The sequence below is a fragment of the Lygodium microphyllum genome, chromosome 9 (genome assembly GCF_053477565.2).
Source record: "Lygodium microphyllum isolate KBCC chromosome 9, Lygodium_microphyllum_v1.1.10, whole genome shotgun sequence".
In the NCBI taxonomy this organism is placed as follows: domain Eukaryota; kingdom Viridiplantae; phylum Streptophyta; class Polypodiopsida; order Schizaeales; family Lygodiaceae; genus Lygodium; species Lygodium microphyllum.
The window spans coordinates 64,492,141-64,519,392 of record NC_141143.1 but is presented as its reverse complement, the minus strand read 5'-3'; the positions used below and the strand labels follow the sequence as shown (position 1 = coordinate 64,519,392).

At 39.3% G+C, this 27,252-nt stretch overlaps 1 protein-coding gene across 3 annotated transcripts; it reads right to left on the bottom strand.

Moving 5' to 3' along the window:
• Positions 1 to 270: 270 nt before the first annotated feature.
• On the bottom strand, positions 271 to 4,295 carry LOC148031115 (AT-hook motif nuclear-localized protein 10-like). 3 transcript variants are annotated; one of them, XM_087684656.1, is made up of 7 exons: positions 3,986 to 4,293; positions 3,636 to 3,848; positions 2,665 to 3,420; positions 2,253 to 2,320; positions 1,843 to 1,974; positions 997 to 1,158; positions 271 to 897 (listed from the first exon to the last, which is right to left on the bottom strand). In XM_087684656.1, the coding sequence occupies exons 3-7, from the start codon at positions 3,185 to 3,187 to the stop codon at positions 580 to 582; spliced, it is 1,203 nt and encodes a 400-aa protein (XP_087540782.1). In that variant the 5' UTR covers positions 3,188 to 3,420; positions 3,636 to 3,848; positions 3,986 to 4,293; the 3' UTR covers positions 271 to 579. The 3 variants fall into 3 exon arrangements, with proteins under 3 accessions (XP_087540782.1, XP_087540783.1, XP_087540780.1); XM_087684657.1 differs by lacking the exon at positions 3,636 to 3,848 and having other exon boundaries at positions 2,253 to 2,305; positions 3,986 to 4,295; XM_087684654.1 differs by lacking the exon at positions 3,636 to 3,848.
• Positions 4,296 to 27,252: the final 22,957 nt, after the last annotated feature.

Sequence of the window (27,252 nt, the reverse complement as noted above, 5' to 3'; positions counted from 1 at the left end):
AACCATCAGCACATCAAACCGCATTTTCCCAAAGGCTAGCGTTGAACCAGCATAGTGGTATGTTTAAACAATGGAAGGCCCTTCTTTTACGGGTATCACTTGCCTAACCACTGTTTTGCTGTTCTCAAAAAAGAAAAAGCAGAAAAAGCAAGTAATCATACATGCCAATGGTACGGGTGAAACACTCCTTAAGTTACTCTCGATATGAACACCATGCAAAATTCAATTTCAGATATCAGAACATCCCCACATTGCCAAAATGAAGAGTCATAAAAATGATGAACCTGCTTTTTACCTCATTATCAAAAGATGTGGAAGTAAAGAAAGACTACCACTTCCAAAAGGGAGTCTGTAAGCAACTAGTAATAAAACAACAGGCCTTTCCTTTTTGGAGCAGGCAAAACTCCAGGAAGGTCCACAAAGAGCCTACTCAAAATGCCTCAGGTTGTGCTCAATTTACACAACTGTAGGTTAGTCTACCATTAGAGGTCTCAGGATACAGATCTGCAACATTCAACACGTGGGTTAATGCCAAGGCTTGAGAAAGGCATGCAGCAGGAAGCCAGCTGCACTTCCCACTCACCCTCCTGGCAAGGACATGTCGATGTCAGTGTTTGGCCTGCCTTCAGACACCCCTTGAGAGGCCACCCAGCTGAAGGACTGAGGTATCATCTGGCCTTGTGGAGATTCAGAATCACTGCTGGCTGTGGCACCAGTACTTTGATTAAGTGGAGGGCTTTCAGGTACAGCAGGCTTGGCATCACCCACCTCATTCATCAGGCCTGTATTACCAGTACTTGGGGTGCCAGAGAGCTTAGATAATCCAGTAGCATTCTCAGCTTTGGATGGTTTCCCATCTACTTTTCGAGTACTATAAATAAAACTGCCTACCACCACCTGCACATTATCATAAACCTCTTGACAAGAGCTTTCACAAACCACATAAACAATAATTATAAGTTGCCTTATCATCATATAAAAAACTAAAAGTTCAACCTGAACTGGGCTGGCTGCAATCAGCATTCCAGCTACTCCTCCTCCAATTACTCTTCCATCAGGTCCTGCTAAGGAGACACTAAGCCCTCCAGTTCTGCTCTTTGTACCCCCAGACTCTGTTAGAAGAAAAGAGCCAGAAAGAGAGAGGATCTCAAAGCGGCCCTACAGTGAACATGTTAACCAACAGTAAGATATAAGACGGGGGCATAAGCAATGCAACTGGGGCATTGGCATATTCATCAACCATAATCATTTGAAGTATTGTCAACTATAACATAGTACCGTCATAAATGCATGCAAAAACCACCTCATTCTAAAACATAAGACAATAGCATCAGTTGAGAGATACATGTCAAACAAACCTATTCTATCCTCAAAATGTGAATTGTCACTCTTATCAATAAGTAACAAGATCTGAAGAATGTGTGCCTATATGCAAAGACAAGTACAGAATTAAAAGATGCAAGCAACCTAGCAAAACAATTAAAGACAGGTTCAAGTCCATTGGCAGCACTAGAAGGGACATTGTGATGTCGCTGATCATGTTAGTCTGGCTCTTGCCAACATTCTTGTGCAATGCAAGGCCATCTATATCATGGTCAGTACATCGTCTTCTGCATGGATCATGGAACTCTTCCCTCCCTGTTGCAAGTGCTGTGTGTTCTTCACACTGCTCAAGAAATACAAAGAAAGGACAAACCACAAGCTACTTTGGCTGGTATAACTTCCTTTTTATCTAAGCGGGATCTATACTGGAGACAAAATTGTCAGCAGTAACAAACCATCCACTTGCCAAACAACAGAAGAAACTTATAGGGGTTCAAAACACACAATTTCAGGGCCCACCTCATAAGTTACAGTGCCACCAGAAATGGCTGGCTGACGCAGTGTAACATTTGAAATGGCTCCATTTGCAGAAAGGATGCAAATTCCTCGAGGTCCTTGTTGTGAGAAAGACATGATTCGTGTAGCCACATCCTACAAAAAAGCAGTTGGACTCTAAGCAGGTAACAGAAATCACTCACTGGTGTCACATGAAAATTCAAGTTACCCCACAGAAGCTGGTGCCAGCATTTAAACTTCATCTTTCGTTGAGAAAGGCATTGACATCTATGAATTATAATGTGCAAAACTGTTGATAAACTTGACAACGCAGCCTATCAATCTGAGGACCAGAGTGCATGAAAAGATGATAATTTTGACAGCATTCTGCAACTTTATGAAAAAAATAATAATTGTGACAGGACAACTAGTACCTCTCCAGCAGCAACTGTGATGGCATGTGGAGTGAAGCCAACACCTGCAGAGCCTGCCATCAATTCTCCTGGTAAGATTTGGAAACAAATCAGGGACAATAAGAGAAGATCGGGTTCCTACGAGAATGCTGAGGTGAAAATCTTGACTAAAAATGCCAAGTGAGTTCAAAGGCAAGAGAAAGAACAAAATTGACTGTACATACATCAAGAAAGAACAAATTGACTGTACATACATCTAACATACAAAAACAGTACACATTGAAGTTTTTACTTTCCACTTGAGCCACAAGTATTCCACTAACAAAACCACTTCTTAAACAGATTTGCTTGAAAAAATGCCGCGCTTTTCAAAACCAAAATGTACCACCCTCTGCAAACTCTATGAGTAAGAGGAATGAGGAAAGCTGCATACCTAAAGCTGCCAATTGTTGCTTCTTGCCAGATCCTGGTGGCCTTCCTCTACCACGTTTCTGAGAGGGGGGTGTGGAGCTTGGAATTGATGATAATGGTGTGACATTCAAGGCTATACTGCCATCAGTCCCATACTTTCTCGGTCGCCCTCTTTTCTTTTTGACAGAGTTTAATCCTGTGAATCCCATTCCACTGCCAGTGCTAACACATCCAGAATGAGGAACTATGGCAGTAGACATATCAGCCGAAAACATGGGGGGAGGGCTAAGGAAGGCAGCTGCCGTAGTCACAACAAGACCTGGAATGGTCCTTGAACCGTCTTGACTGATGACTGAGCCAGGGATGGCTGACCTTGTGGCATCAGGCCGAACAGGCGCTGGCATGTGCACAACTGAAGCTGATGTACTAGGAGGCAGAGACCCGAGCTCGGAGTTTCGTTGATGCATTGCACTGTAGGATCCTGAACCCGAGATAATGCCAGTAGGTCCAGGAGAGGGAAGGCCCATGGACTCTTTCCCTTCCATGCACAGATTTAGGCCTTTTTACCTTAAACTAAAACCATGAGAGACGTCAAACTGAGAAAATAAGACGCAGGAAGGGACAAAGTGGCTTGGCAACTGCTAGGGCTGCCATTACAGCACAGAAAGAGTATAATGAAGCTGGTCAATCTGCGTGCCTGGCTGTGATCCAGCTGATCAACAACCTTGAAAGGAAATTTACAGTAACGTTCTTCAGCGACTGCAGGTTTAACCTCACCCTGCGCACAGTAACGTATCACATGTTAAAAAATCAAGCCAGAATCCATGAGTAAACTCCAAGCAAGCCTCTCAATTATCATCTAAAAGGACACCCTGGAAGAAATAAATGCTTGTTTCTGCCTCCTACGGTACGATAGAGAGCTTGATTAATTGTAACGAAAGAACATAAAGCGCGAAATTCAGATGTAGAAACCCTAGTGTTTGGCATCCGGACCAAGGGGAGGCACGAGAAGCGACAAGCTCAAAAATTCAAGGTAAAATTGCACTAGAAAGCCCTGGCTGACGAGAATTGAGCCTCAGCCGTGCCCAGCCAGTGATTTTGAGCACAGAGCAGAAGGCAGTGCCAGAGTCAGCCATGGCTGGTCTGGCAAGCGATGAGCAGCAAGGCAAGAGAAGCCATGGCTGCTAGACCAGCAAGAATGCGAACCTGGAGGTGTCAGATGTAAGCAAGAGAAGCTCCATTTTCAGAAAAATTCTCGGAAAATATGCAAACAGCCTTTCCATTTTCTGCAAAATTGCAGGAAAAGATGCAAAGGACGCAAGGAGAGGGCTCGCAGATGTTACCTCATCGGGACGGAAGGAGTAAAATTTTGTGGAAGGGGCGCAAATCTTCGTCTGTGCCGGAGAAATGCTTGAGGGAAAACAGCGGGGGCCTGGGGGGAGGCTCTGAGGGGGCTTGATTTTGGTGTAATTTGAGAGAGAGAGAGAGAGAGAGGGACCAGGGGCCTCTTACAGGATTTCGAAAATTCTTCTCTCTCAGGAGAAGGGAAGCTCGCTAGATTTGGATGTCAAAAGGGCCAAGCAAAACCCCCCCTAAAACGACCCTAAATTTGGCAGCTGTTTTAGTAGCATAACCAGAAAAATATAAGGAAACAAAAAAAAACCCACGACAAAATACGCAAAACCATCGCCATTTTATTCTTGACAAAAACCGGGCTTTTTTTTGCTCCCTTTCCCCTTTTCGAAACCCACGCTTTTTTTAAAATTAAATAATCCTATTTTCCCTTGCCTCTTTTCAAAGCTCGACTTTTTATGGTCGCCCCCCATATAAAGATATCCAAATTCGCAAATATTATTTTCGAGCTGTTTTTTCTTATTGATTTATTTACGTCGAAAATATCGCTTCATTTTTGGTGGATGCGCATTACAACGCTTGCGTCCTCGGCCCCGGAAAAAAAAACCAATATCCGAATAAAATAATGCAGAAAGCTGTTTTTTTTTCCTTTTCGGTTCTTTCTTTCTTTCTTCCAGAAAAAAGAAATTGCTAAATTCAAAATGTGCAAAATTATTGGGGCACGATATTTATAAAAAACAACAAAAGAATATAGGCGTTGCGTGACGTGACGTGTGGGCTCCGCTTGCAGCCACGCAGATGTTTGGATTTTGCCCTACGCTGCCTACGTGGGCGCTGCCTTTCCACGTCATCATACTTGACGCCCAACTGTCAAAGACTTCGATCTTTATACTTTAACTCCCGCACTTCATAAGCTTTTGACTCAACCTCATAGGAGAAAAGCCCAATGCCTAAGAGCTACACAAACCGGCCCTCTTGCTCAATCCTATCATAGCCCCCGCACATCAGCTACCATGTTAGAGTGCAACTTACCTTTTTTTAATGTGTCAACTAGGCGCTCCACGCCTAGACTCGCCCCAGCACGAAGGGGCAGGCGCAATTTTTGCAGGGGCGGGTGCTGGACGCATGTCACCTACCCTCGTATTCTCTTTCTTTTTTGTGGGGGAGGTGGGGGGCTACCACGTGGCACTCGCCCCCCACCTCTCCTTAACTAATAGTATAGATGATGTGCCATTAAAGATTCTCTCATCTTGGTTCATCTATGGTTGCCCCCCATGACTCCGTGGAATCAATGTCTTAAGAGGTCTTACCATGGGGGAAGACCCACCTTTCAATACACACATGGGTGCACATCCCTTTAACACCTCGACAAAGGCCCCCGTGCCATTACTCTAGCCTCTAAGGTGTTTAGGAAAAAAATGGGTTCGTTTCATCCCAAAGGTAGCTCAACTTTTATTTAAAATTTTCTCAAAATGGTAGACCATGTGTGAAAGGCAATTGTCCTTCTAAAAAATACATAAATTCAATTGCAATTTTCAAAGAAAAAATCAATTCATATCATCAAAAGGGATGTATGTGTGCATGCATGCATACATGTATGGGTGTGTCTACATGCATGCATGTGTGTGTGTGTGTGTGCGCGCGCGCGCAAGGGGGGGGGGGGAGGAGGTTTCTTGAGGATCAACAAGAGCCATTGATCTCACATCTTTTTAAGATGACAAGCACATGCCAAAGAGCATTCTCAAGGAAAGATGAGGCCTTATACCTTGATTCTTGGTTGGTCCTTATCATCAAAAGGGATGTATGTGTGCATGCATGCATACATGCATGGGTGTGTTTACACACATGCATGCATGTGTGTGTGTGTGGGGAAAGGGGGGGGTGGGGGGGGGGGGGGGGGGGGGGGGGGGGGGTCTTGAGGATCAACAAGAGCCATTGATCCTGCATCCTTTTAAGATGGTAAGCACATGCCAAAGAGCATTCTCAAGGAAAGATGAGGCCTTATGCCTTGATTCTTGGTTGGTCCTTATGTTCTACAACAAAGGAAGGAAATGCAACCCCTCCTTTACACTAAATGTTTGCATGGAAAGGGAAAACTCAATCCAAAATGTTAAATTTGACTAAGAAACCATGTCAATTAGTGTAGTTAGAGTGGCAATTAGCAACAAGTCAAGCAATAGAATCATGAAGACGAATGGCTTTAATGCTTCAAATTTTGTCATATTCATACTTTGGATGATGTGAAAGAACTAAACAGTCCCCTATCACAATAGTTTGTCAGTTCTTATAAGGTAAAATATAAAGCTACCTCCCCTTAGGATTAGAGTTAAGGTAAGATATAAAGCTACCTCCCCTTAGGATTAGAGTTAAGGTAAGATATAAAGCTACCTCCCCTTAGGATTAGAGTCTGAAGAAGTAACAGTATTGAAGTGATATTAAATATTATGACCAGTTTCGATCGCCACACACACACACACACACACACACACACACACACTCTCTCTCTCTCTCTCTCTCTCTCTCTCTCTCTCTCTCTCTCTCTCTCTCTCTCTCTCTCTCTCTCTCTCTCTCTCTCTCTCTCTCTCTCTCTCTCTCTCTCTCTTCTCTCTCTCTCTCTCTCTCTCTCTCTCTCTCTCTCTCTCTCTCTCTCTCTCTCTCTCTCTCTCTCTCTCTCTCATTCGTAAGGCTCCATTTGTGTTGAAAGAGGAGGGAGGGAGGTCCCTCCCCTCCCCTCCCTCTAGGGGAGATATATATATATATATATATATATATCGAGGATATTCTTATGTGCCACAATTCTTGCCATGAAGAGGATCCCTATGTCTTTTTGACATGGAAGTAAAGAAGTGTAGTAGTAGTGGAGTAGGTACTCGATGCTTTTATCAATAGTCCATTTTGGGTGAAAGTCCTTTTTGTCACTTGGCTCTCCATGTGCATCAAACCTTTACATGGTTGTTGGATAGTATAGCCTTGGTGTAGCTTTGGTGACTTATACATATTTTCTAAAAGATTATCAATGTTTGTTGTTGAAAGTTCTTTGCTTGTTATGGTTACAAAACATAAAACAACTACAACTTTGTTTTAGCATGAAACTTTGGAAAGGTTAGCTACTCCATCAAAGGCATATCTATGCAACTTTCCTATATAAAGTTTAGTAGTTAATGAAGTTATGCTTTCAAAACCCAATCTATGGATTAAAGTGATTTATCACACAAAATAACAATGACTCTTTTCACATCCAATCACATTGGGATAAACTCTCATTCTCTCAAATAGTTTTCATAGGCTTGAACTTGCTAACATAAGCCAATTTAGAGAATGAGAATTTATTTCCATGTGATTGGCCCTTTTTCTAATAAGAATGGTGGCTAGTCAAACTAACTTTTGGAGTATAAACTCTAGAGACACCTCCATGCTCTCTTTTATTCTCATGCATTTACCCACTTTGACAATCATTAGTAGCATGGTTTATGTATATGCACCCCACATCCCCCACTTGGAGTATAATCTGTATACAAACACCTCCTTTCTCTCTTTATGTCACTTGGAGTATAAACTCTACAAACACCTCATTCCTTTCTTTTATTCTCATGCTTTTACCCACTTTGACAATAGTTAGTGGTGTGGCTTATGTATAAGCACCCGACAAGCCCTACAAAAGAGAGCTCTTATTATAGGGTGAAGCTCAACATAACTCTTAAGAGTAGGACTATGGCAATGAAACTAATCTTTCTTAAAATTTCATATCAACATCTTTATATATGCATGTAGGAGTGTGCATCTAGCATTCAAGGAAAGTCATATTTGACCTCTTTTCAAGCTAATTTTCAGATCTGTCCCTTTTCTCAGCCTTTTGTAACCTTTCATTTAGCTTCTTCCCACTCTCTTGGAAGCGCGAATTCTTCCCACACAGCAAAGCATCAGCTATAGTAGTAGTCTCTATAATTGAGACATGCTAGACATTGTGGATTTTATACAAAAATCCCTGATAGACTATATGTATTAATCTTTAAGTCAATAGGTGGACCAATTATCCCACATCTTTCATGACATGGTGATTCTTGGATTAGTTTGACATCTTATGTTGTTGCTTCATATTAGCTATATAGTTAGGCTTTTGATTACTTTAGTGATTGCACAAAGTACATGGTGATCTAGTCTTTTAAATGGAATTATTTTAAAAGGCTTATTCCCTCTTTTGTATCATCAAATTGGGATTCGATTTTTATCACTTTGTTAGTTAGTATTAATCTTATTGTTTTAATACTAATTTGAGAAATGGGAGTAAAATTTTAGCTAGTTATTTCCACTTTAACTTAAGAAGTTTGGGCTAATAATCAATTGTTTTATCATGCAAAGAAAACATCTAAGCATAAACAAAACATATAGATATAAAATGGCAAAATATTTAGTGTCACTATAGTTAAGAAACCAACAACCAAAGTCGTAGTGAGAGGAGTCAACTAGTAGACCTCTGCAATCTTATCCATTTTTGTCTTATAATGAAGAAAGTATTACTATAATGAAATACTTCACATGAGAGATGTGGCAAGGGACAAGGGCCCAAAAAGCTTCATGGACTCCAAAGAAGGTAAGCTACCATCTAGAGAGAAGTCTAAGGCTAGTTATACACCAAATGGCAGATGCCCACTTTGCAAGTATTAACCGATCAAAGTACTTCTTCAGAGGTTGGGCATCCACATCCCTTTACACACCAAAGAGCACATGACCTGTTGTTGTTTTGCATGTTAAATAGGCGAATTCCTTGCCCACTTTTGGGTAGGGAGTCTTCTCTGCCTAGTTTGTAAAGTGATGGACAAGGGTGCACTTTTTGCATTTGCAATCAATCAAAAAAGTAATAAACATATTTTTTTAAAGTTTCTGGCAAAATGTGTCCTTTTGATGTGTTAAGGCTTTGTGCCCACGCCAGCACCTAGTTTCAAAAATTGCATGCCCACACTTTGGACAAGGGTTGGGTGTCTATCACTTGGTATAACCAGCCTAACATTTCAAGCCTCTTCAACAAACCTAGACTTCCAATCTACATGCCATGAACACCCAATCTATCTTTAGTGTCTTTTGATCTTTGCATAAGCAAAGTCACTTCCCACATGATTATGACTCTAATAATTCTCCAAATTTTAAGAGATTCCTCATCTAGGCTCTCATTGTCTCAAAAAAGAGGTAGGCACATACAAATTGAACGATAAACCTAACCTATGTGATCCACCTCTTACATGTGTTCCACAATCCTTAGGCTAAAGAGCAATGCCAAAATAGGTGGGTAGTGGTCTTAGCCTACTTGTGGCAAATAGGAAAAATTGGTGAGGCATTCTTGGAAACTTTAACTTTAATTAAAGCTTGTTAGAACTAGCTTTCATAGGCTTAATCTAGCTCATTCTAGCTTCCATAGGAATAGGCTTGTCAAAACTAACTTCCATAGGAACAGGCTAAGTCTAGATGAGAGAGTTGCATGCCACACTCCCGTGAGTTTACATATCCAGGTCCTCCAAGAGGTATGTAGGCGGATCCTTTTCTAGCTCTCTTTGACTTTTAGGAGGGCATGACTATTCTTCAGCTAAAAGTCTATTCTTTTCTTCCACTTGACTACAAGTTTATGAAACTATGCAAGGCACTATTTGGACCCGCAAAGGGATCTAGAGGCTAATTCTTGAATTACTAAGCTAGTCCACTTCATTCTTGGACAGATTGGACTTGTTGATTATGGTATCCCTCTACAAAGCTATTGGTAGACCTTGTTGTCCCAAATATCCACCCATTTTTTGAGGCCTTTTTAATAAATCTTCATGGAAAGACTAAACTTATGTGATGCAAAAATGAGATCCTCTAGATACTCACTTGGAAAATCCCAAATAACCTAGAGTGGGATAGTGCCTCCTTTTCAATCACAACCTTAAATCTAACATTAGTCAACTCCTTCAAAGCTAAAAGATAAACTTGTGATAGGAGATTTACCACTACAAATCTCACTTGGTAGGATAGGTGAAAATAGTAAAGGAGTGTAAACTTGGATAAGTGAAAATATTAAAGGAGTGTTCTCTTGCCATGGGATAAACTCCTTCAAAGATGAAAGATGAACTTGTGATAGGAGATTTACCACTATGAAGCTCACTTGGATAGATGAAAAGATTAATTTCTCTTTGCCAAGCAATAAACTACTTGAAGAGAGTGAGCCTTGAAGTGGAAGCATAGAGTGAAAACAAGAGCTATGGCACAAAGAGAGAGAGAGAGAGAGAGAGAGAGAGAGAGAGAGAGAGAGAGAGAGAGAGAGAAGATGTGGAAACTCCAACAGTCACAATGTGTCATCAGCCTTCCCTTTATTCAAATGTCACTGAAAGAATAAAGAATGAAATGATAGTGATGGGTGCCCACCACCTACAGTGTACATATGTGTGGGTATGAGGATAGTGTCAGTGTAACCTAATACATAGATGGCTAAGCACAAGCATCTTTACCTCCAATAACCTCCCACTTAAAGGTGAATGTGAGGAGAGAATAAGAGAAAAGTGACAAAGTACAAATGTACATAAGTACAATAGGATGAGGAAAGACGTCATCTCATCTAATGCCCATTAAGTTCCTAAGGAAGGCAAAACGCTTCGCTAAGAGGCTTTTAGTGAGAAAATCTATAGGATTTTGGTTAGTTGAGATCTTAATAAGCTCAAGGGTCTTGTCCTCAATGACCTCCCATATAAAGTAGTAATGCACCTTAATGTGCTTTGTCTTCACATGGAAGATCGGATTCTTGGCCAATTGGATAACACTCATATAATCTGAATGTAGTGTAGGGACCACATCAATAATGCCAAGGTTTGCCAATAGATGGCTTAACCAAAGAGCCTCCTTGCATGCATTAGTGGTTGCAACATACTCTGCCTCTGTAATAGATAGGGGTTGTGCATTTCTACACACATCCAAGAAACAACACTCGAGCAAAGGTAAAGACATAGCTTGAGGTGGACCTCCTATTATCTTCATGTCTTGCATAATCAGAGTCAATGTATCCCACGACTCCCATATCCTGGCCACCATAACATATGCACTTAGTTGTTGTGCCCTTCAGGTACCTCATGATACCCTTGATGGCATCCTAATGCCATTTGCTAGGTGTAGCCATATAGCGTGTCACAACTCCCACTGCAAATGCTATGTCAGGACGAGTGCCTATCATGGCATATATCAAACTGCCCACTACAGATGCATAAGGGATCTTAGCCATCTCGGACTTTTGTTCATTAGACTACAGACAATTGGCATGACTAACCTTTATGTGAGAAGGTAAAGGACATCCAATAGGCTTAACATCTTGCATATGAAACTGCTCAAGGACCTTCTGAATATACTCCTTCTGCGATAAGTAGAGGAGCTCCTTAGAGCAATCGTGCGTAATGTGCATCTGAATATGTGAGGCCTATTCCATGTCCTTCATCTTAAAGCTCTTCTTGAGCTAACCTTTCAAGGCATCTAGCTCATCATGAGCACTCCTAGCAATTAGCATATCATCCACATAGAGGACTAAATCATAAGGTTGCCATCACGGGCCTTCTTCTTGTATAAACACAGATCTATATCATTGTGAGAATATACTTGTGAATGCATAAAAGCATCAAAATTGTGGTACTATTCATTAGGTATCTACTTAAGGCCATAAAGACTCTTTCACAATCTGCACATTGGGTGTTCCCACAAGGGTCTACAAAGTCCTTAGGCTACTCCATGTAAATCTCATCATGCAAGTCCCCATGAAGAAAAGTTGTCTTGACATCCAACTAATAAAGATCAAAGTCAAGCTGAGCAACCAAATCCAATACCAGGCATAGTGTAGTCATCTTCACAACAAGAGAAAAGACTTCATCAAAGTCCATACCATGTTCATGCTTGATTAGCAACCAATTTGGCCCTGTATCCCAGCTTGGGGCATCTAGGGTTACTTTTCAACTTGTACATCCACTTGCATGGCAAGCCATGCTTACCAATAGACAAAGGAACCAAATCCCACATATGATTTTTCTATAGTGAGTCATACTCTAACTGCATGGCCCTCTCCCAAAAGTGACTATCACCTCTGCACATGGCCTCATCATAAGTAAGAGGCTCACCAACTTCTATCAACCATAACATAATCCATTGAGGGCTCAAACCACGTAGGCTATCGTCTATCTCTAGTAGACAGCCTCAAAGCTGGTTGTGGGGCACGTACATCCTATGGAGCATCACAGACCTGGGCTAGTGGAGCATTGCTACTGTGATAGGCTGTCTAGTTAGCTATACAATAGTAGGAGGCTCCTCCTAAAATATCACCCTGCATACCTTAATGACATGCTCTGGTAGCTTATGCATTTTCTCCTCATAGAAAATAACATCATGGTTGTGGATAACCTTTCAAGCTTATGGATTCCATACGTAATAGCCCATCTCACCTACATCCCCATAACCAAGAAAGATGCATTTCCTAGACTTAAGATCCAACTTATTGTGCTTGTCCTTGGGTACATGGTAGAAAGCCTCATAACCAAAGACACGCAAATGAGCATATGAGGGAGGTTTTCCAGACCATACCTCCTCTATAACTTGATAGTCAAGAGCAGTACATGGAGATCAATTTATCAAGTGTACGGTAGTAGTAACTGCCTTGGTTCAAAAATGCTATGGTAAGCCTACTTGGCTAAGCATGCTGCGAACTTGCTCCTGAACTATTCTATTCATGCACTCAGCTATACCATTCTGGGGTGGGGTGTATGGGGCAGTCAACTGATGCTTAGTACCCCTCTTGTCACAAAACTACTCAAAGGTTTTCGAGACATACTCATCCCCATTATCTAACCTTAGGAATTTTTAGTCTATACCCAAATTGGTTCTCAACCAAAGCAAGCCAACATTGAAATGTAGCCAAGACTTCCAATTTCTGCTTAATAGGATATGCCCTAGCCTTATGCATATAGTTATCAATGAAAGTAACGAAATACTTCATACCACCTAGTGACTTGCAGGGCATGGGACCACATACATCCGAATGAACAAGAGCCAATGGCTCACCCATGTGTGTCATACCAAATTTTTTATGCATATTATGTGTTTGCTTGCCATACAAACAATGATCATAAGACTCAAAGGACTTATAGTTGAGGGGTGGAAGATACTACAAACGAGTAAGTATTTTCATTCCTTTCAAGGACATATGCCCAAGGTGACAATGCCACAAAGAGATACATGTGGAACTGCATCCAGTACCAAAATATGGTCAACTAACCTAGATACAAGCAAGGGGTAGAGAGTATTAGACATAGCATCTTATGCAATGACAAGATTCCCACGAGTAATCTTCCATGAGGAATCACCAAGAGAAACTACATAACCTATATCATCCAAAGTGCCAGCAGAGATGAGGCTCTTCGTGAGAGCTGGTACATGATGTACATCATGAAGAGTAAACATACAGCTTGAAAAAATTACAGTTGGACATCACCAATATCAACTATCTCCAATGCCAAGTCATTACCCAAATGGACATATCCAATCACACTATGATAGTAGTGAAACTACTCTCTATGAGGGGTCACATGAAAGGAAACCCCTGAATCTATGAGTCAATATTGAGTATACATGACAAAGCATCAATCAACTCTGAAGCTACAAGTATGAAATCATCGGCAAAATCAGTCTACACAACATTAATTTCTTCAATCTTAACAAGGGGACTTGCTAGGGATAATGTTACGATCATTATTTTTGTCACATGCTCTACCCTTGCCATTTTCTTGGCGCTTGTCTTCATGCATCTTATGGCACTGTGGCCAAATATGCCTTGCTTTCCCATAGTAATGACAAGTCAATGAGGACTTTTGGTCACAGGACTTACTATGAGGTTGTCCATGTGAGTGAGAGCGAGGTTGTTGAGAGTCTCTCCCACAGTGGTCATTACTGCCCTTACCATTATTGCCTCTAATTGTCAAATCATGAGAGTTGTAGGAAGCATCACCATTCTTTTTGTTAACCTATTCAGTCTCAAGAGTGCACCCTCTACATTGTGCAAATGTAATCCATCAATAGGTATGTTCTCACACATAACAATATGAAAGGTATCCCATGATTTAGATAGTGTAACTAAGAGGAACAAGGGAACAAGAGTGCCCTTGAATTCAATCCCTTGCAAAGACAAACGATTGATAATGGAATGAAACTCATTTAAATGAGTTGACGTAGAAGTGCCCTCCTTTATGAGAATATCCATGAGTTGCTTTAGCTAATACATTTGAGAAGTGGGGCTCTGCTTATCATAGACGTTGCGAATCTTTTTCCATAATTTCCATGTTGACTTCCCATCAAAGAAAACATTATAGAACGCCTACTTGGCGAGGGATAAGATGATGGTGGACTTACATAGGCCATCTAAATCATCCCAATCTTTTGCATCAATAAGTTCGGGCTTGACACCCTATGCTTCAAAGGACTAACCTGCATTTTCTGCACTAAAACTTGCCAGGTTTGGGTCTTCGAGTACCTATAGTTGATGCCATCCAACATGTCAATATTAAAGATAGCACTATCAGTCGAGCCACTAGCCATAATGAAGGCAAACAAGTGCAAACGGTCAAGGCATGTTACTATAATTACTACAAACAGCCCTAAAACCACTACTAGATCAAGTTGAAAACAAGGGGTACTGGCCAAGTAATGAACTGTCCAAAAAATCAATGCTAAGAATTGTCCAATGAAGGCAACTGCTCACATAAACAATGCAGTAAATTGCAATTACAACATGCTGAAGATGAAGTACATTAGTAAGAAATCAATGCGAAAGAGGGGCAATCACTAATATAAGGCAAACTGCAACTGTCAAGGGGTAGCTCCAACTAGCAGTGAGTGAAAATGTGACTGGCACCAAGAACTGTCAAAGAATTAGTATGTTAGACTGAGGTACATTGCATAGGCATAACCATTATGCATAGAGTGGGTCTCACGGCTAACAAAAGAGACTAACTAAAGGCACAACGAATTGGGCAATGTAACGGAAGTTCAATGCATAACCAACCAAGATGCACACATCACTGATAACATTGTGGTAGACATTGGTGCTAGCCCAACAGGAATGTTAGATCATCCCACTAAGCATCAACTGCATACATAAAGCATGACAAGAGCATGTACATGTCACCAAGTCCCACGGTCTCACTAGAAGACCCTCAAGTTCAACTACGTAACCGAATGCTCAATGTAATATTGAAGTATCAAGTAGTGGCTCCCACTAGAACAAAAGTTGAATGCCAAACAAGCAAACAAAGCTCAAAACATCACATGGAAGGTATCCATACATCCTGTAGTATATATTAGGGAGCATTTGACCCAAGTAACTTGCAAAGCTCTTATTACTGGAGCATCAAATAGCCATACATAACATTGAATGACAATCAATGTCAAGATTCAAAGCTCTAATCTCAACTCAAAAGCAAGATAGAAGCATGACAAAGCATGTAACATGAACTATAAACATTAGTATATCAACCCAAGTAGTTGGTAAGCACCAGGGAGCAATAGGCATATGCTCTAATAACATTCATCCGTGCTTATTACAGTAGTAAAAAACCTCTATAAATCTAAGCAAAAGAGTGTTGAGTCGCATAGCATTCCAATACATTGGCATAACACCTAGATGATACATCATCAAATAGAAATCTCGGAAAGCATAAATGACCTCCAGATAATGAATGAAGTGTTATCTTGAGTTGTATGATAGCAAACTATCAAAACTATGAATCAATGGTGGTTGATCCCAAGAGCTCCAATTGATGCCTAAACTCATGCCAAAGATGTCAAGGAAGATTTCAAAGATTTCCAAGCGTGCCAGGAGGAGTGTTAGGAGCTATAGGATGGAGTTGAAATTGTCAAGGAGGAGTGGGCAGTAGCAACATGTGCAATTCATGCTATTGTTGCTCTCCTGCTATTGGTATTGAGGCCTTGGGAGCACTCTAAGGTGCTCAAACACATTGTGTGATGTCTTGGAACAAGTTGCAAAGGGGGGAAGAAGATAGAGCTCAATGCATACCTCGGAATGAAGAATCCATGGCTGCAATTGAAACTGTGAATTGAAGCTCTTCTCCACTAGCTAAAGCAATGTCGGTCGGGTCAGGCTCAAGCTCTTGAGGAAGATGGCTCTGATACTACTTGAAGGGAGTGAGCCCCTGAAGTAGAAGCACAGTGTAGAAGTAAGAGCTATGGTGCAAGGAGTAAGAGTAAGAGAGAGAGAGACACAAGATGTGGGAACTCCAATAGTCACAATGTGTGACCGACCTTTTCTTTATTCAAATGTCATTGAAAGAATAAAGAATGAAGTGATAGTGATGGGTGCCTACACTTGTAGTGTAGTGTATAGGTGTGCAGGTATACGGATACTGTTAGTGTAACTAATACATAAGTGGCTAGGCACAAGCACATTTACCCCCAACACTACTTGCTTCAACATAAGCATTTCCTTTCCATTATAGCAAGGTCATAAACATGCTTATGAAATGCACACATGTCAATAATCTTTGCACACATAATATTTGCACTTGGATGCACACTTCAAGCATGTACTTGGATGCTTGTGAAATGCACACATAATCTTTGCACTTGGATGCACACTTCAAGCATGTACTTTGTATGAAAAATGAAACTTTTGATTACATAACTCCAAACAATAAACCACATGAGAAAACTACCTTGATATATGCAAAATAGAGTTGATATTAGTAAATCAAGAAGCATGTATGTATTACTCAAATTGTATATTGAATAAGGTATTTTAGGAAAAAAACTCATGAGGAGAAGAGAGATCCTCAACAAAAACCAACATTGCCTCTCTCTCCTAAAGGTATTTCTAAGTGCTTGACAATCTCCAAGTCTTAGAGGTATTTCTAAATCCAAAGTGAGGCTAACTAAGGCCTTAAGTCATATGGAAGTGATTGTAAGCAATTTAACCACATTTGTAGTCTTGGAAAATTTGTATGTTGATTGGTGGATAACATGCTCAAGGGAGAAATTTGAGCCCCATGACATCAATTAGTCACGATTCTTGTCAAATCCGATTGAAAAGATCCATTCCTGCTTGATTCAGATGCCATCGATACCAAGAACAAACCTCTTCCCACAAATTGGTTACATAAGCGATTCCATCATCCCAAAAGTTTGCCAAAACCATTTGATAAATTTCTTCTCTAGGAGGTAACTATTAAAGTAAATTTAGAGGCCTTAGGGGGTGTACTCTGCATACCTTTGTTTGAGGAAGTCCATCGACACCCATAGGTTTTTCTTCTTGCTTGAGATCATTGCATGGCTATTCTCATTGAATCTTCTCTATTCCTCCCAAAAATTCATTTTCAGATCACCTTGATCCATGTTGGCAATCTAAGCAGATGCACAATCCATTTCCATATTTTCTCCACATTTCTAAGCTTTGACACCATGTCCTTGCTACCCTCTTTCCCCTTAGGAGAGTGCTTATGGTGGAATACCTCTTACATGCATGAAATGGAGGAAGCCCACCACCTATTAGAGAGTTAACAATATTCATGAACACTAACCAATGATGGTGGTTGCTACAGTGGTGGTCCCTATATGTAGCTTTCTCCCTCTTGGATTACCAATATATCTAGATGGAAAGATTGCAATGTCAATTAAAACTGTGGGGAAATTCTTGTATATACCATCTCTTACATAGATCATTGAGATCATTAAGCTAGAGAGGCCTACATGTATACTTTGAGACCATAGAAAGGCTACTGCCACATGTGTTGAAGGGTTTTGATGCCAATGACATCAAACTTTTCATTGATCTTAAATTTTTAACATTCCAAGATTCTTGCTTTGTTTGCAAAGAAGGGGGTCATTTAACTAAAGATTGTCCTAAGAGGGGATCAACCCAAGAGAGACTTTGAAGAGAAGAATAGCACCACAAGAATGAAGGGAAAGTGGGTGTGCAATACAATTCCAAATTGAGACCAAAGGAGGAGGGATCAGTGGAAAAGCCAAGAGAAAAGACAATTGGCCCTATCACAAAGAATAACTAGAAGGAGAGGAATAGAGACCATGTAGGAAAAGATGATGGAAAGCAGATATATGGAAGAGCTAAGGAGAATCAAGATCCTAGAGGCAAGATGATGTAGTAGAAGAGAGACGAAAGGAAGGAGAATGTGTCTCTTAAAATTTTGGCAAGGATACCACTAATGGATCACAATTATTTTGATAGCCTTGATGTAGTAGAAGAGGAGCGGGCTAGGACCTACCGTGAGGAAGGACGTATGCAATGTTGTAGTTTGGAGAAGGAAACAACATAATGGCTTTATTGTAAGTAGGTAGTGAATCATTTATGGATGTTTGGATGAATTTCATGATGATGATAGTGACCTAGCCAATAAGCATGGTAAGTCTACAACTAGAGCTAGGAAGAGGATGGACTATTAAAGTGTGAGATTTTTAATCTTACTAGTGTGCTTTGGAAAGTCTCTTAATGACCAAATTCTTTGCCAAATCCTCAAAGAAGTTGAAGACTCCACTAGAGATTATGAATTGGGTAAAATCCAAGTTGTTAAAGTCTAGTTGAGAGAGTTGAGAGGTAACTGAGAAATTCTAAGTGATGTATCCACAAACTTTTTCTTCAACTCTTTGAAGGTGAAACATTCGTGAAACACAAGATAGGATTGAAAACAATGATTTAAGGAAATAAAGTGGATAATGTAAAGGGTGAAAGCTTCAAACCATTGAAATTCCTCATCAAAGAGCAAGAAATACACCATCACTTTCCCCTCAAGTCAAAGCTCCACATGCCTTTGGAACTTATCTTCCTAGCAACCCGAGTCTCTCTTTGAAGGGAGACCCCCTTCTCTCCCTTTGAAGGGAGAGAAGGGGGTCATATGCATGTTTGAAGTCCATATAGATTGCAACATGGACATGCCTCCATTATATTCATCATTCTTGCCCAGTTGATTGAATTGAGAAAAATCTGCCAAGACTTTACTAGGTTGTAGCCACACTTGTCTCAAGGATTCTCACTTCATGGTTAAAAAGCAACACACCATATCATTCCAACTCCTAAAGAGCTTCAACATTCACCTCCACTATTTGGCAACAATCCTTTAATTAGCAACAAGGACCATGATGGTTATGCTTTTATCCTTTTGAGGCAAGCAAAGGGATGCCAGGGTCACTAATGTTTTTATCATTTTCAGGCAAGTAAAGGGATGCACAAGTGATTTCTTTTTAAGAGTTCACAACATACCCCCCCTTCCATTCTTATGGCTTTGTCATCATGATCCCCATGCCCAGAGGTCATCCCAAGTATCACTTCTTCTGGCTCACTCCACTCGAAGAATTCTCATTTGATTTTACACTAGCTGATAATTGTGCATGACACCTACAAGAATTGATGGTATGTGCCTCGCAAGGGTTCAACTTTATAGTTGCAAGACTACTTAGGTTGTCATTCACAAAGAATTGAACTACAAATTTGTGAGCCATCAACAAGAGGAAGGCCTTATTATTACCCGCCCCTTCTTATCCAAGTCCTTAAGCAATGGATTAGTAATTGCTACATACAAACAATGTGCCTACAAGCAACCTTGATGTACATACCTCTCCACATGAAAGGGACAAGAGGTTGTTACATTCAAGTAAACCATGGCTGAAGCATTTGAGAACAAGGTTAGGACCATAGAAATCAATCCACACATGAACCATAATGTAGGCGATATACTAGTAACCTTCAATATGAATCTTCAGCTAGTTCTATCATAAACTTATCAAAGTCCATATTGATAAGGCCAAAATCACTTCCCAAACTAGGGACATCATCCATGAAGAATATTAGGTTCATCGCTACATCATGAACTCTCCTTACTTGCACAAACCCATGTTGCTAGGGGTGAATCACCCTGTTTAGTAGAAACTCGATTCTAAGTGCTATTGTTTAGGCCATTATCTTGTATAAGACATTCAACCTAGTTAGAAATCTCCATTGAGACATCTTTCTCCTATTTGGTGACTTGGGGATAAGTTTCATTAGCCTAATGTATTAATGCCTTTGGTAGTTTCCAATTTGCCTTGACCCTATTGAGGAGTTTACAAAGCTTATGTAAGCATTCAATTTAGAGCAATTGGAAGACTTGCATTGCTTCATCTTTCTAAATGTGTATTGAATTTTCTTACGGAAAATGGTATTTCAAATAGTAGAATTTTCTCCCTTCTAAGAATTGGTGCTTCTATCTCTAAGTCAACGATTAACTTCTCCTTGTGCCCCTATGACCCTTCTAATTTGGTAGCCAAAATAGCAACAAAATGACGTGAAAATGTTGCCATTATGTTAGGAAAAAGAAGTGTTGAGAGGCCAATGATAAAACTCATGAGGATATACCAAATTCCCCACATCACCTATATGGAACGTGATTTGGAAATTCAAGAGAAGAAGTGACTTTTCCAAGTAGTAGTTGGTGCATATGTAGGAAACATGGACTTTTTGGAGGAATTTATTCCCTTGCTCTACATTCAAAACTTGAAAGAGGAAGATTTCATAGGTATGGAAGATGACACCATCACTATGACTCAACTTGGTGCTCTAGAAGACAAACATGTACAAAATTCCAATGAAACATAGGCCTACTAAAACGATGCCCATGTCACACATGCACCCTTGTGGAAAAGGGAGGATACGAATATTCCCTCCTATTCTAGAAATGCAAGAAGATAAGATATATTTGGAAACTATTGAAAAAATGGATAAGAAATGTAGGCTTTATAAGATATCACAATGAAAACACTGTTTTTGGAGGCCAAGTCTACCTAAATAAAGAATCTCTAAGAGTTTGGAACTTGGTTCAAGTTGTGACAATTGCTTTATATGGAAATCACAAAATGAAAAGCTTTTTGGTAAAATTCTAGCAACTAGGACATTCAGAGAGCTTTCCTCTCGACTAAGGGGGAAGTGCTTTGGTCTCCACTAAGAGAGGAAGTGCTAATAGCATTTGAAGGAGCTAGTAGGAAAAAATGAGTGTGTGAGGTATTTTTAAAAAGGCTATATAAGTGCTCAAGCATGTTTTTCAGAGGCCTAGAGGTTTTGATATATAAGAAATGTACCTCTCTTAAGGAGGTGGTGCAAACATTTTCCACCTCTTAATCCACTTACACATTAGTTTTCCTAAAAAGTATATAGATTACATTTAGGCTAATATTATTTAATAGAATGTTTGGACACATGAATGGAGACAAAAGTTTGACAAAGTATGTTGCACAATGAATAGTCATTGTCCTTCCTGGTACATAAGCTTCTTTGTTCCCTCCTTTAATACATATGTTGAATAAGGAATGCTACAACTACAATGATAGAAGAAAGAGGCTAATAATCTAGAAAGCCATATTTTTTATTTTCAAGCATTTCAACGAAAGGATGTAAATACATTTTTTGAAATCATTTTAGGTTGGATGACTTTTTAATGACCCAAAAACCTTCATTCATTTAAGTTTTTCAAAATTTGGTGAGAATAATGAGATTTGCATAGCCCAATACCAAAGTCACACACAACCTAATTAAGGAGTACATTTCATAAAAAGGCCAATATAATGAAAGTGTGACACATCAGCAAAAAATTGTCTATAATGGTGTCCTCCATAAGATTGCATAAACTACATACAAAAATGGAGACACTCCCTATGGGGGGGGGCGGGGTTTGTGCTCATTTGATGACCTCTTTACCTTGTGTGTGCTAAACATGAAGAATTAAAAGGAAAGCACAAAGACTTAGGGTTGTAGATAATGAAGAAAAATCCACAGGTTGTAGGACAATAGATGTGCACTATTGATTTGACAATCATGAACTTGCCAAAATGGTAACAATGCATAAACATCACACATTTTATATTATACATAGGCTTTATTAGTATGTTGGGATTGTCTTTGTCTGTTTCTAATCTATATATAGGAACTTGGATTAATTAGAGTCCTTTTGTAAAGGAGTCTAATGTTTAAATATCATACTTTAAAATCATCAATATGCCTTAAGAACAAGAAGGGCATCAAAATAAACATAAAAGGGTAATGGTAACTAGTCATCATTATTGAGAGTAGATTGTTTAAAAGAAGAGGAATATTTCTTGCTCAATGACCATTTCTCATTTAGCTTGTTTGAGAGTTGCCAGAGCAAATCGTTGTTAGAGTTGATGGTGTTAATGCACTAAGTCCATTGTGTGTCTATATCTCAAAGGCACATGTGGTAACATATCTAATGCTTGTGTGGGCTTTAAAAGTGCACTATATGTAAAATCAATATGCCTTCTTGTTATGGGAAGATCACGAGCATTATATAATGGGATCATGTAAATTCAATTCTAAAAGCACTTAAACTTGGTCCCCAAATGGTGTAAGTGGTTTACAAATTAGACAAAGGTAGTATGATGTGATGTCTTGCTAATAGCATCGACAAAGTGGAATATGGGTAGATTCATGATGTTCAATATTGTATACCCATTGCATCAAAGCCTTTTGTCTTGCATTATGATAAACTAATAGGTCAAGTACATGGTTGTTGAAGAATAAAAATCACAAAAAGTCTAGATGCATAAACATGATTTTTTCTTCTTAAATGAAAGTGAATTACAAACCTTCATGGGTCCTTACTCTTGATGATGTCAAAGCTCCTCCCATGAAGGGAAATAATGACATAGTCTTACAACTTAAATTTGCAATTTTATATATTGAGGAATACGAATTTGGACTACACTTTTAGTTCAATACATGATTGTCTAACACTGAGTTAAGCTTGAACATTGAGGATGCATTGTCAAATCATGTCCATGGATGTCCTTGTGTGTAAAAAAGTCTAAGGATTGCAATAGGGAGCTAGAAATGCCCATTTGGGATAGTAGATTGCCACTTCAATTGCCACATATGACAACACTACAAGAGCTATTGATATGCACTAGAGTAGAGCCTTCAAGCATTTTTAAGGATTTTTGAGATATTACAATTGTGTAGAAATGTGATGCATTTGGTCTATTGTATTATTTCAACATTCGTAGATTGGGTTGCGGCAAGTTGTAGAACATGGAGGATGTGATACCATAGAAAACAAATAGTTACCAAAAAGTTGAATTTTTATTGTTCATTCCCACCTTTGACATTCAATATAGTAAACAAGATTGAGTTCATATGTGAGAAATACAAGTCCCTCGGTTGATACTCTATTGTACAAGATGCCTCCAAATTAACATCCAAGAATTATGAGTGTGCATGTTGATGTCTTGAGGGGTTGATTATTACTGTAGAGATAAAGATGTGTTGTCCCCATGCCATGTGGCAAGGAACATATCCTACAAAACTTCTCTCTTTAGGAGGTTAGCATTAAGGAGGGTTCATGATCATATTTCGTGAATAGACTACAATATTATTTGCAAAACTAGGGATACTTGGTGTGTTAAGAGCCATGATTGCAAATAAGAAAAAATATTATTTCTTAGTTCATTTGAAAGTAACACCTTCTCATAATTAACACGGGTCCATAATCTTGGGATTGTGGATTCAAGTCTTCTTACATCATCACTGGTTGAATAGGTTGTGTCTTCATGTAACTTGATGCTCTTGCCCCAATAGTCCACATTTTGTTGGGTCCTCCTCCTTGGCAAGGTCAAAGAGAATGCTATTGGTGGGCGGCCGAGGGGGGGGGGGGGTTTGCCTAATGTGATCCAGATCTATTGTTCATCGTACTTGTGAATTGTCCTATCTACACATTGGGAAATATCGTTGTGGTACTTGCTTCTCTATCAACCAAGAGTTTTAGGGAGGCACCCCCCCTTGTGGGTGCTTGAGTCTTGTTTCACATGGAAATGTATTGGAATTAAAACTATTTTCTAAAACCAATTGTATCAGACAACCTTTTTTGGATTTCCACTTTGTCAATTGTATAGATTCTCTGTAATTAAAGAACTATTTCTTTTTTAGCAAGTGAATGTACAATCATTAAAAAAAGGACTAAAATCATATAGTGCTTGTTTTATTCATTTGTTGGACTCAAAATTAGGCTTTTCAACTTATACCAAGTAGATGAGTTTTCCTTACAATAATATGCTTCATGTGTTAGAAGTGTTTTCCTTATCAATATATTGTCTACACCCACAACTCAAATGTAAAGTATAGCCAAAGCCATTGAATTAACAAAAACTATAAACATCCTAGACACTTATGTAGTTTTTTTCTTGAGTCAAGATTAGAGATTGCATTTACTTCATGGTGTGGATAGATCATCTCATTATTTCTATATTGGATTCTCTTTACCCCATTGTCATACAGTTGACTCAAGTCCCTTAATGGGGCTAGAAACCTTGAAACCTTTTGATGGTGCGCGTGCGCACGCACGCACGCGTGACACACACACACACACACACACACACACACACACACACACACACACACACACACACACACACACACACACACACACACACACACACACACACACACACACACACACACACACACACACACACACACACACACACACACACACACACACACACACACACACACACACACACACACACACACACACACACACACACACACACACACACACACACACACACACACACACACACACACACACACACACACACACACACACACACACACACACACACACACACACACACACACACACACACACACACACACACACACACACACACGATGCATGCATGCATACACATGCACGTGCACTCACACACCCATAGAGAGCATGGGTCACATGTGTGAATACATGCTTGTATGTGAGCATTTATTGCCTAGAAGGTTATTTGAAATGACATGGCATCCAATTTGAATATCCAATTTTATTTCTGAAGAGCATTCATGATTTTTCATCAAAAAGTGCCTTCATTATGATGTTTGGACTTCTTTACCATGAGAAAATGATGAAATGCTAGCTTGTTGAGTTATTATATGTGATGAATAAGTTAAGAACTCATGTCATCTTAAAGTTTATTTGTATGACATTGAATGTCTCCTTCCCTTGCCTGCAAGTATAAAACTCTTTCTGTAAATCCTATATATATGCTAGTTCAACTTTATCTTTATAATAGGCTTACAAAAGTGGCTAATTAAAATTATTGCAAAATTCAGGTCATGCCTCACAAAGAAAAAAATTTGGGTCAACATCAAAATGGCTATTTTTAGTGACCAAGACACTTCGAATGACTCAATTGAGGAGATGTGGGATGCAATGAGAGAGATCACCATCACAAGGATATTCAAGCACGAGAATGACAAAATGTTTTGGGAAGGGCATGTCTTGGTCATCCTTGGATTTGTCTTAGTGCAAATCTCAAATTCTTATGGCCTTTAAGTAGCTAGGTAAGAAAGCTTCTAGCTATCATGTTTATCATAGGTTAGATTCATCTCCACTTTAGTGGAAGATGTAAATATCTCGAGTAGCATATTCAATTATTTTGCATTAAAAAAATCTATTGGGTTAAGTTTTCCTTATGGGAAAAAAATCCATACTTATGAATAATTATGCTAAAATCCTAAAGCCCATAACATACTCCAAGGGTTTATGAAGGTTTTGTCTTGGCTTTTTGCCTCTATGTAAACCATATTAGTGCTCTCTAGAATAATGTCTTTCCTTATAAAACAACTTAGGCAAAGCATAGGAAAAGTTGTACAACCTATTAAAAAGTGTGAGCTCCCTTTTCCTTTTCTTAGTTGCAATGCCAAGAATTGAACCCCTTGCCTAGTTGGTCACAACCATGAACCATTTCCAAATATGTTGTAGCTCTAAGGTCACACACATGCCTTACTCTGAAGCAATAGCTACAAATTTGAGGAAATACCATGAAAAATATCATAAGCTTATTTGCCACATTAACAATAAAAGTGTAGTAGCTTAGTTCAAAATTTTATGTCCTTGTCCGCAATGCTATGAATTGAACTCCTAGCCTAATGGTCACAATAATGAATTATGTTGAAATATGTTGTAACTCTAAGGAATATATATATAAATTTTGTCGAATAACTTTGTTGTAAGCCCTTTAGCTCTAAAATAATAGTTACAACTCTGAAGTAATAACCATGAAATAATAATATAAGCTTATTTCGTGAGTATTTACTGCAACCAAAAAAGTCTTTTAAAACACACACACACACACACACACACACACACACACACACGCACGCACGCATGCACGCACGCACACACGCATGCACACACATTTGCATAAATCCTCAAAAGCTTCATAAATCTACTAAAACCAATAAACAAGAATGCAACACTTTTAAAAGCAATAAACCTACTAAAACCAATAAACAAGAATGCAAGTCTTTTAAAAACAATTGCAACTTTCAAAATATTCTTTCTTATCCCATTGGAGGCAAGTGTTAAAAAATTTAGGCAAATTTCATACTTAAAAATGACTTTCAGTATGTCACAATAGATTTTTAGGCAATTGAATCTAAAAGCAAGGTCAAGGATGTTAGATTTGGGACTTATTTATTATCATTTCAAAGCAAGCCTTCAAAATTTCCTACATTAATACCACCTTTTTGTGGAAAAGAAAACTGAAGAGTCTGATGAGGTTGTACAGTTGGCTTGGCATTTCTTGTTGGTGGGTGTTGGAGAAGTTTGCAATATTTAATGTAAAATGTATATTTTTCAAATCCCATGATTACTTTAAAGGGGGAATTTCCAAGCCATTTGAATTATCAAAATCATTCACAAGTCATGCCCCAATTCTTTTAAAAATATCATGGAGGAATCATGATGATCATCATCATTTTCAAAAATGTATGATTGCAAACCCAAAACCTTTTCTTTTTACTTTTTCTAAAAATAAAGTAGCACGATGTGACCTTGCATCATATGATTCGACCATGATATACATTCCAATAAGCAATGGCATGTTGTTTTTCTGGACTTGGTAGATTGATGTCTTTTTCAACGTTTTGAGTGGTTTTTTCTCCATGTCCTTTGTTTTCTTGGAGTCTAAAACACATTTGAATGTGCCCAAAGGTAGCGCCGGAGTAGAACCTTGCCTAGTTAATGTGAGCCCCTCTCTCAAAGAAGTTTGAATTTGAACGATATAAATACCTTTTAACTTCTATCTACTTTAGACTCAAAATTCATAAAAGCATCTCATTATTCGACGCACTTGCGCACGCGCACACGCGCACATGCGCACACACGCACACACGCACACACACACATGTGGTGCATGCATGCTGACA